Source organism: Misgurnus anguillicaudatus, chromosome 9, assembly GCF_027580225.2.
Source record: "Misgurnus anguillicaudatus chromosome 9, ASM2758022v2, whole genome shotgun sequence".
Taxonomy (NCBI): Eukaryota; Metazoa; Chordata; class Actinopteri; order Cypriniformes; family Cobitidae; genus Misgurnus; species Misgurnus anguillicaudatus.
In genome coordinates this window covers 16,080,171-16,091,104 of record NC_073345.2, presented here as the reverse complement: position 1 = coordinate 16,091,104, position 10,934 = coordinate 16,080,171, and the positions used below count along the sequence as shown (strand labels likewise).

Sequence of the window (10,934 nt, the reverse complement as noted above, 5' to 3'; positions counted from 1 at the left end):
ATTTTCAGCACACCTCACCTATTCCAGAGGCCAAACCTTTAAGTTTTACTTTGTCGTACAAAAATCTTAAGAATCCTACACTTATATACTGAAAGCATTGAGAGACAATCATGTAATGACTTATATTTTCGTTCATTTTTTAAATAACAAATTTAACATAAGCATAATGTGCTCAATCCTTCAAGAATTATCAGAAGGTAAGCAAATACAGCAGTCATACAGACCTCTCCTCTTTAAATTGGTTTCCTGAATCTTTAATTGTTTGCCAGTGCACTAGTTAAACTTTAGTACTAGTACTGTGTGTTAAGCACTGTGAAAGCCTTCAACAGCATTAACATGCAAACCCTTTCCATTGGGCAGGGTCATGCAAATTCAGACTAGACATTAAGCATTTATATTGTAGCCAACTACCACACTAAAAAAAAACAGATTCATGTATAGCCAGTCCACATCTTTATTAACTTGCTTTCCATTATTAGAGATCAACATACACACATAAAAATAAAAAGTCTAAACGTCGTCTGTTTTTAGAAAAACAGTGATGTGAAGAAAACGGGAAACAGGAGAAAGGAAAGTGTCAAGAACCCAACAAATCATGACTTGAACACGTGTCTTTTAAAAAGGTAAGAGGGTGAAGAATTGAAAACTGAAGAGTGAAAAACAAAGTAACGATTACAATTACGTGCAAGTGCACAATAACACTTATCTGAAGAGGATACACTGATGCCAAACTACATAAAATTAAATAACTTACAAAACTAGATGACCATAGTGATCAAAGTGTAATATTTCTCAGAACATCTAACACTGCTGGACAAAAAAAACGATTGCACATGATTTGTGGATACCATTCAAATAATTTGACAGTACACTACGTAAATCTCCAGAAAGGCTCTTCATGCAGCAAAGGTGCTTGGTTCCAGTTTTGGTTAGTCTCAAGGAGAAATCGCAACCATCCTAGAACATTCTCCTGTGCTGATAGGTGACTGTTGAAGGTATAGCCCAATCCAGGCTGAGAGGTTTGGCTCTGGTGGCATGGGACATCAACCTGGATGAATTTCAATAAGCAATGAAATCAACTACAGTGCCATAAGAACACAGACACAATATTTAGGTTTACTGACTTGAGAAGAGCTGAACGACAGCCAGGGACTGTCGCTTGATAACTCCATAGGTTGAGAAATTATGGAAGTGCTGGAGTCTAGTGCCGTTTCCCACTTCACTCCCTCCTTATCTCCACCTTCACCCAACTCCGTATTCATTTTGTCAAGCAGGGTCTGCCTGTGAGAGGGATTTTACGAGTTTAGCATTAACATGTAATCAATAGAGAATGAGATAAAGCATAGTTGGCGTGCTGTCCGAGGGGAGGGCTCGGAGTTCAGAATTTTAGCCCAAATGCAGAGGACTCCTCCCTCTTTAACTGGGATAGATGTACTAGCTGAGAGTGAGGCGATGGGGTGGAGGAGGGATGCTGCAAAAACTGTCATGGGACAGAGGAGAAGTAAGGCCAATATAGACACCTCTTTACTCTGATTGGTTGGATTACATGACCGTGCTCCTCACTTAAACATCATTAAAATATTACACTAAAGGGATGGTTTACCCAAAAATGAAAATGTCAAATGTCACTTTGTTACAAATCACAAAGGAAGATTTTTGAGCAATTTTTGTAACCAAACTGATCAAAAGCACCATTCACTTCCATAATAGGAAAAATGAAAACTATGGAAGTAAATGGGGCTTTTGGTCAGTTTGCGCTCTAAAAATGGCTGAGTTATTTTTGACCCATAATGGGTAAATATTGGACAGAACACATGCTGGGTTAAAAATGTACCCAACTGCTGGGTTATTTTATCCCAACTACTGGGTTATTATACCCCATGGATGCATAACAACCCAACATTGGGTCATTTTTAACCCAGCACGTGTTCTGTCCAATATTTACCCAGTATGGGTCAAAAATAACCTAGCCATTTTTAGAGTGTGGTTACAAATACAGTATATTTCACAATATCATTCTTTGTGTTCATCAGAACAAATAAATGTATACAGGTTAATGTAAATGACAGAATTTTTGAGTGAACAATCCCTTTAAAGTCTCTTTACAACATCAAATTTCATTGTTGAACGCTTACAGTTGATCAACTGGGTCTTGGCCCTCCATGTCTTTCTGGGAGGCAGATGGTGGGTCCCATGCATGGAGTGCTCTGCGCCAGAGCCTGACTTGCATATCCCAAGATCTGCGGCTATATTTGCGGTATTTATTGGGAGTGGAAGGATGAACCCCAGGAACCCGTAGACGCCTAAACCATTAGGGACAGAAAGCGTCACAAAGCTGCCTTTTATTGCAATCAGATAAACAGAAATAAAACTGGTCCAACAGTCAAAGAAAAGAATGTAATGACGATTCTCACTTTGGGACCTGCTGCACATAGCTCTGGTAACCACAGGTGTTTTTTCCATACTGAATCTGCTTTTGTCTGCGCTTCAAAACTGCATCATTAGTCTCAAATTGTGATGCGTCAGCATTGTGAGAACACCACTGAAGCCCTGATGGTGACCTACAAAACAAGTTTTATTGTTTATGTTGCTTCAACAAGCCAATGATTCAAAAACACATTGAAAAAAAAACGTAATGCCACAATATCAGACCTTTTGATCCCATCTAGGTCCTCTGTTCCAACAGCAACATTAGCTGTAGATATTTTCAAGATGCACCTCTCAAGAATTGAGGACCTGAAGAGCCAATACAGCCAAATCACTTAAAACAAACTCATGGCTTACCCCAAACTATTGTAATGATTAATAATGAATAAAAAAAGACCTGCGAGACTTCTGAACAGAGGTCTTTTCTCCATTCTGTGAAGTTGACTGTGGCGTTTTAGAGCAGCTAGGAGTTCAAACGATCAAACTATTAGACAGTTTTTACTTTCTTACATATTGTGACTTGATGGGAGAGATTATTACCTTACAAGACTATCATACACTGAACTGCACCCTGGAAGAAGCCATGGCTCTGGGCTACATGGGTGAGAATGTGTTTTAGTCTTTGAATCTGTTGACCACAGGTGAAGAGGTAGACCTCTACTACAACAACAACAAGACAGATCACTTGTAGCATCACAAAAAATTTAAGCAAATGCACATTTAAAGATTTAATAAAGTCTTGGAAATTTAGAAATATATACAGACCGCGTCTCTAATGGGCTTTGAAGTAGGCTTTCTATCCGTGCTGTCATGCTGATTTTGGCTACAGCCACACAACGAGCTGCGAGTGACAACTCTTTTTATCAGCCACAGGTGAGACAGGGGGCGTGGCTAATGAGAGGTAATGCAACCAATCAGGTGTGTATGATCGTGTATGACAATATTATTTTACACGCTTACATTGTACAGACAGAGACATAAAATACTAATTGAATCACGTTACTATTATTATCATTATTATTATTATTATACACTATTTACATAGTACAGGGCTACATATAAGAATATAATAAATTAATTCCAACTACATTTTTGTTGTTATACATGGACGTGAAATGAAATAAATCCTAACGCAGTAGGTGGCGGTATATATTTACAATCTCTGAAAACAACCTTCAAAAAAGACAAAGTTGCGCATTTATTAACCTCAAATAAACAGTAAAAATTAAATCCAGTAAATTCTATTGTGAACTGTGGTGTTTTATTGTGGGCAACTTTATTTAATGTCAGAGACAGATCATTTCTAATGTATTATCCACGACATTCTTTACGACCGCCAGAATCACTTTACGGCATCGCGGCAGCAAAATGGCGACCGGCAGTGGGGTAAGTTATATCTTTGGAGATAACAAGGTTTATTTCTTAGTTTAAGGTGTGATTATATTCAGACTGCGTTGTATTAACATTTGGTGAACAGTGAATGTTCTTTATACAATGTTGTTTAAATGAGAATATACTTAGATATGTATATTATTACTAGATGTATTATCAGAACTAGCTTAGGCTCTTACGCTATCTTGTTGTTTTGTTACGTCCAAGAACATAAACATGTTGATATTAAAGTTATTAATAGATTTGTGATTTAGTTTCGGTTTCAGACATGTGTGCCACACTATATACACATGATCATGTTGTTTATTCATAGCCTTTGTTTTATTCGTTTTGTGCATATACAATTTCAGCAGCTTTCAGAAATATCATTGTGAATCTTGTTGCTTTACATCATATTTATCTTCTTTATTTAGTCCAAGAATGATTTTCGTCGCAAATGGGACAAAGATGAATATGAACAACTGGCCCAGAAGCGACTCACGGAAGAGAGAGACAAAAAAGATGGTAAGCAAATGCTTGTCTTTTGTTTTGTTTGTTTTTTTGTAACTTATTTCATTAAGGTTGTAAAGAAAAAAGTTAAAAAGGCAAACTTGCAATGAATACAATACAATACATAGTCCAAAAATTATTTTTTAATGGGTATATACCTGCAGAGTTGTTGATATATTCCTCTGTCCTGTTCTCCAGGCAAGCCTGTTCCCCCCGTCAAACGGGAGCTTCTCCGCCACAGAGATTATAAAGTGGATCTGGAGTCAAAACTGGGGAAAACTATTGTCATCACAAAGACAACACCACAGGCTGAGATGGGAGGGTGGGTATCATACTTGACTCTACTGTTCCTCAAAAAAGTTGAAGGATCTTGGGGTCAAGCAGCCTCTGTGTGCATGCGTATGTTTGGGTCTGCTTGTGTGGGTCCCCACAATGAAAGTAAAGCACATTCAATATGTATTACTAATGATACGAAATTATATTTATTTGAAAATGTAAAAATGCAGAAAGTTTTATTTGAGGTTTAGGTTTAGGGATATTAAAGGTATAGCAGAAGATTTTCCCAAATTTTTTAAAAGAACCGCCCCTCCGCTTTAAAAAAAAAAATGCACATGCGCAGCACACTACCTGCTGCATATGTCGAAATTTCAGTCAAAACCGTTCTATTTCATCATAAACAATCTGAAAACAGGGCTTTAAGTGTAAAATACCGAGCTTGTCCTTTAAATGTTTTATCAACTGGCTAGTTATCCTCCAGACAGTGACGGACCATGTCTTTCTCTCATTTTGGCCATGTGGCGCACGTGCCCACTCGCGGTGTGAAGCGCATCCACGCTATTCTCTGAGATGCACCTGACGGCCTTTTGTGCAGCGAATTTTTTTTGGACAACCTAGTTAAGGTGGTAGGGTTTCCCAGCTTAGGTGGGCCGCCCGAAGTGAAAAGTGCTGCGGGAAACCCTGGTCTTGTTTCTTTCTTCAGAGTCCTTTCTCTTCTTGTCATACAATTCGTAGACACTTTTTCTCTTGCGACCCTCAGACACTTTGAAAAAACATGGTGAGAACACGAGCTTCAATGAATGGTTGAAACCGTAGCCCACCACACATATCCGAAAGTGCGCATGTGCAGAAAGCGAACCTAGGGACGAGCACGTACGACGTCAACATGTCATCAGAATGATTAACAACTGGGATGACCAATAGTCTAGATGATCCACCCGAAAAAAGAAAATCTTTCGCTACACCTTTAAATATATACAGTTTGTACTGTATAAAAGTCATTGTGTAAAAGTCAGGCTTTCTGCAGGGTCTTAAAAAGTCTAACATTTCTACATTTTCCTATGTCCATGTAATGCTTAATTGAAATGCTCCGCAGCATTTAGAGCGCATGTACACCGAGGCTTTTCCCCCGGTGGCCGGCATATGTTTTCAGTTGTTTCCAGTGAAAGCGCTGCACTTTTTAAAATGTCCCCACAATGTATGAAAGCAACTCTTCTAACTCGAGTTTAAGCATACATTTATGTTGTATTTAAAAGTCTGTTAAAGTTTTTTTTAATAATAAGATCACTTACGTTTCATTTTGTACTGTATGGTGTTTTAACCACCAAGGATGTCTGCCTGCTTATATTTCAGGACTTTCTGCTATTTTAGTTATAATAATGTTTTCAGTCTTACTAATTTTACATTTTTATTTTAACATAGGTACTACTGCAATGTCTGTGATTGTGTAGTGAAAGATTCCATAAACTTCTTGGATCATATCAATGGCAAAAAACGTAAGTAACATAAGTGCATATTTCGAAAAGAAAACACACTTCTACCCCTAAAACACTTTCCTAGGGTGTTTTCACACTTGGTCCTTTTCAGGGGTCTGTACAGTTTACTTAAAAACGTGCAGCGTGAACACAAACCGCTCCAGGCTCACTTATAGACCCTTTTACTGTTTATACATAATGGTGACTTGGCAACGTATGCACACGCATTTTGGCAAGGGAAGTATGGCAAGAATCAGCAGTGAAGCAACACAGACACAGAAAGTTATTTTAAAAAGTTGACTTTATCAACTTTTTCAACACCGCTATCAGATCCGTGTACTATAGTGGAGTGGATGGAAGACAATAGCAGATGGCCAGATACATATATAAGTATATTAGTATATTATATTAGTGCAACCAAATGCAACAACCAGACATTTTTATGCTGGGAAACCGTTTTGATAAACTTTCTGAGTTGCTAACACGTTAGAACCACTGGGGAACAACACCACTTTCGTTGCCAAGATGCACGCGCAGGCTATTTGATCACGTGGGCTGTAAAAGGGTCTATATATATATTTGAACTTCGACCACTGTGTAAAGCTGTAAAAGCTACTTGACACAATGACGCTATATAGCATTAACATAATTTGAAACCATTGAAGCAAGTGCTGCTCGAGTGATGTAGTTGGATGCTTTTTGCTTTATTTGTAGTTAAACCATAATAAACAAAAATGTACTATGGTCTCACCATAATAACCATAGTTTCACCATGGCATTTGTAGTAAAACGAACAGTATCAATGTGCTTAAAACATAGTTACTCCACCTTTACTATAATATAAAACCATAGTCAATGTTTCTAGGGGTTGGTCTCAAAATTAAGTGTGAACACATAAAGAGGTCTGAGACCCTATTAGTGCTTAAAGTAGCTTAGAGTCCTTTTTCAAGGGCAGAGACAGTGTGAACATAAAGAGACAGCGTTTACTTCTTGGTCTGATTTAGGATGTCTGAGTTTGGTTCTCTTGAAGAGGACTCAATTGTGAAAACACCCTTAGGCTACTTTGTTACTTTTGCAACTAAATGCTTTATGAAAATGAGATTGATAGGTAGCTGGGATGTCAGAGTCCCTGTTTCTATGAATGAATAAATGCGTATGTCTTGCTACACTAGCCCCCTCTACAACAAATGTAGTATGGCTATAAGGCGCTTTTTGCTTAAGTACAACTTTACCCAAGTTTTGTTTTACTCTTAGGTTGCTTGAGACAGTTGCAAACTTCAAACAGTATTGCAGGTCTTTATCCATTTCATTTGTATGAAGGGCTAAAATAAATCATTTACCCCCTTTCGCATTTTACAGATCAGAGAAACCTTGGAATGTCCATGCGAGTGGAGCGCTCTTCTTTAGATCAGGTTAAAAAACGTTTTGAAGTAAATAAGAAGAGGATGGAAGAGAAGCAGAAGGAGTATGATTTCGAGGAACGAATGAAAGAGTTGCGTGAGGAGGTGAGTATTAATTTAAATATGTACTGATAGATAACAGCGGGTCTCTACCATTAATAGTTTCGTACATGTTTTGTATATACATGCCCATTTGAACCTCTCAGAAAAACGTTCCACCTAATTCGCAAGACATGTGTACGCAAGTGAATTTATTCTTACACTCATTCTTATGTTAGGGAATTGTGTTGCTGCTTGCACAAGGTTAGTAGTTTGTCTAATACACAACTAAACCAGCTCCAATAAGGGCTTTCCACAATGCAGCACTTGTCCAGAGAAAATTTTTGAGAAGTTTGTTACCATAGCAAGAGAGCTAAAACAAAGTCCATTAAGATATTCATTATCAGTTAAGTTCTGTTTGCTTTGCGTTTTCGATTTGAGAGGTTATGATGTAGATTAAGGAAGCCGAATGTGCTGTCTGTCCACCGGTGTAAGGAATTGGTTAAAATAAGTATATCGGATTTGATAACAAATGCTTTTACTATATTACTTCACCAAACACGCTCAACTGCATCTAAAATAAATTAGACAGGCGGCCTAGATCATGTGATCGACGCTTGGACTTCTCATTACATTTACATTTAGCCATTAAAGGGATACTTCGCCCAAAAATAAAAATTAGCTCATGATTTACTCACCTTTAAGCCATCTCACATACATATGTCAATCATATTTTTTAGACGAACACATTTTCTGTTATTTTAGAAAAAGTCCTAGCTCTTTCATGCTTTATAATGATCAGTGGCGGCCGGTGACTTCTTTTTCGATGGTACACGATGCGAAGCTCGTCACAACATGTATGTAGCCCGTCATATGTGTGGCTCGTCATTTTAAAATAATGTAAACTTATGTGCATCACGTGTGACGTCGACTACGAGCCTGCTGCAGACGTGTCTAAAGGGTTTATGATAAAAGAGATCCTGTGTTGCATATTTGTATATTGAATGTTCTTATATACATTACTATATATAAATAATTTTTTCTACACGCATGCCCAGGTGAAAAAGTAGTACACTTCCATAGTGTACTTAAAGTGCTTTATTTTCGCACACTAATTTTGTACTTAATATACTAAAAATTAATCTTTAGTACTTCTTAAGATGTTCTTAAGATTATCTAAGTGTACTTAACTGTGCTATTTTGAGACACCATGAATATGAACTAAAATGCACTTTTAACATACTATCTCTGTATTAAAAAATTTATTTAGTTAACACTTATATTAAACTTCAACTTTCATACAAAGATGGGTTCAAGTTTACTACAAGTGGTACCCAAACACACTCTCTAAATACATTTTTAGCACATTTTAGTTGATATTTATGGTGTCTCAAAATAGCACAGTGAAGTACGCTCAGATGATTTTAATATTATCTTAAGAAGTACTAAAGATTATTTTTTAGTATATTAAGTACAAAATTAGTGCACGAAAATAAAGCACTTTAAAGCAACACTAAAGAACTCTGGCTCTTTGCTCCCCTACAGGTTGGAAGCGTAATTGTTCATTACCACTGTCGTAAATACTGCAGCATAGCTGGCTCTGATTGGATTGTAGGTCTGCCGTAAAGCAAGTTTTTGTAGTTTTCACTCGAACTACAGGACCGCTACCCGACGGTTGGAAACTTCTTTAGTGCGGTTTTGGCCGATAGAGGGCTGCAAAGCGAATGTGAAAGTGCCGTTCACCCTGTTTTGTGTGGATGAACCACTGAAACTTTTTTGGAAACGTTATTTTAAGGTAAAAAAAACTCTTTGGTGTTGCTTTAAGTACACTATGGAAGTGTACTACTTTTTCACCTGGGTGACCATCCTTCATGATTTGCTTCCTCATTTTAAGATCTCTATTTAAGATTGTTATAAAAAAGTCTGATTTTAGTTTTTGTTCCATTTGTTAAGGAGGAGAAAGCAAAAGCATACAGAAAAGAAAAGCAAAGGGAAAAGAAAAGAAAGGCAGAAGAAGACCTGAATTTTGAAGATGATGACGAAATGGCTGCCGTGATGGGTTTCTCAGGGTTTGGTTCCTCTAAAAAAGGTCATTGATGAGGTTCTCTTGTAGGTATTTGCTCACTAAGGCCTTTCATTATTCCTTGACAGGACCACATAGCTTTTTGAAAAATGTCTGATTCAGCACATGTGGTGAAGCCTCTAGTTGGTCAACCAATTTTCATAAAATATCAGCGCAGTAACGCTGATCAGAGTCTAAAGTCAACTCATTGATTTAGGTAAAGTTTTTGTTGTTGTAAATAGGGTTGCATTATTTATGCTTTTCTGAGTTCTGTCTGAAGTAACCCTCCTACTACAACCGCATACTGCGACAGGAAAGGTTAAAGCAATATGACCTTTTTAGAAGACAAGACTTCATACCTTTATCCCCCAATGTCTTTTGTGATCTGGAGAAGAATGAAAGAGCAGAACTGTTCATGTTTCATGTTTTTGTTTCTTTTAATATTAGGATTGAAAATTGTACTTTGTGATTATTTTACATTAAAACATTGTGTAACAACTTTTTCAAAATATTTCTGTTTTACTGAGAGTACTATACGAAGTACAAACATTGCACTTGTTAAAAACAACACATTCAGTGTTATTTCAGGGACAACACACTAAATGCATTGTTCCAAACTAGACACATGTCTGTGTTATTATTGGAACAACACATTTCGTGTTACTTTCAACACTAAATTGGGTTTCCAATTTTATTCATTTTCACACTAAATGACACGTGTTAAAAAACATAACACAAATATTAAAAACTTCCTTAAAACATTAACATGTGTAATGTGAAAAAAAAATGAACACTTCCTATTTTTGAGTGTAAATATTACAAAACTACAAAGATGAGAGATTCAAAATAGAGAGTTGTCTTTCAAAGTGGACAGTTTATTTATCTTTTTTACAGTTTTTTTATTGTTGTATATATATGACATGTCTACAGCACAGAAACAAACTACGGTTCCTTTTAAATTAATACTTAATTTGATTATGTAATTTACCTAAAGGTTTACCACTATCTGCCGTATATGTCAGCATAAAAGTGGAACATGTTTTATGTTCTTTTAAGAAATTTTGGCACATTTGTAATTTGACAGTGTGAAAGTAATGTGCAGGAAAAGCATATTAAGGTTGGTACCAAAACCACTAACTAACAAAACCTATGAAAACCAGAGAAAATCCTTACAAAACACTTTCACCAAGATTATTTGCCAAAGCTTGCACGAAAGAATAGAGTTGCTGGTGTTTATGTCCTGTGTCACCACCTGATGGCGCTGTTGGGTTGCAAAAATGTATACTGGCAACCACACAGGCATCTGGTATGGTGCATATAGGACATTGACAGTATCATGTTTATTTCATCCAAAAACTGAGCAATAGTTGCTAT

General features: G+C 36.9%; 2 protein-coding genes across 3 annotated transcripts; one reads left to right on the top strand and one right to left on the bottom strand.

The window, feature by feature from the left end:
• Window positions 1-436: 436 nt before the first annotated feature.
• On the bottom strand, window positions 437-3,351 carry slbp2 (stem-loop binding protein 2). 2 transcript variants are annotated; one of them, XM_055180718.2, is made up of 8 exons: window positions 3,193-3,351; window positions 2,968-3,087; window positions 2,825-2,890; window positions 2,653-2,736; window positions 2,415-2,561; window positions 2,136-2,303; window positions 1,125-1,281; window positions 437-1,048 (listed from the first exon to the last, which is right to left on the bottom strand). In XM_055180718.2, exons 1-8 carry the CDS (start codon window positions 3,237-3,239, stop codon window positions 872-874), a joined length of 966 nt encoding a protein of 321 aa, XP_055036693.1. In that variant the 5' UTR covers window positions 3,240-3,351; the 3' UTR covers window positions 437-871. The 2 variants fall into 2 exon arrangements, with proteins under 2 accessions (XP_055036693.1, XP_055036694.1); XM_055180719.2 differs by having other exon boundaries at window positions 2,968-3,084; window positions 3,193-3,347.
• A 333-nt stretch (window positions 3,352-3,684) lies between these two features.
• On the top strand, window positions 3,685-10,058 carry zmat2 (zinc finger, matrin-type 2). Its single transcript, XM_055180720.2, has 6 exons — window positions 3,685-3,813; window positions 4,233-4,323; window positions 4,507-4,630; window positions 6,007-6,080; window positions 7,419-7,564; window positions 9,452-10,058. The coding sequence occupies exons 1-6, from the start codon at window positions 3,796-3,798 to the stop codon at window positions 9,593-9,595; spliced, it is 597 nt and encodes a 198-aa protein (XP_055036695.2). The 5' UTR covers window positions 3,685-3,795; the 3' UTR covers window positions 9,596-10,058.
• Window positions 10,059-10,934: the final 876 nt, after the last annotated feature.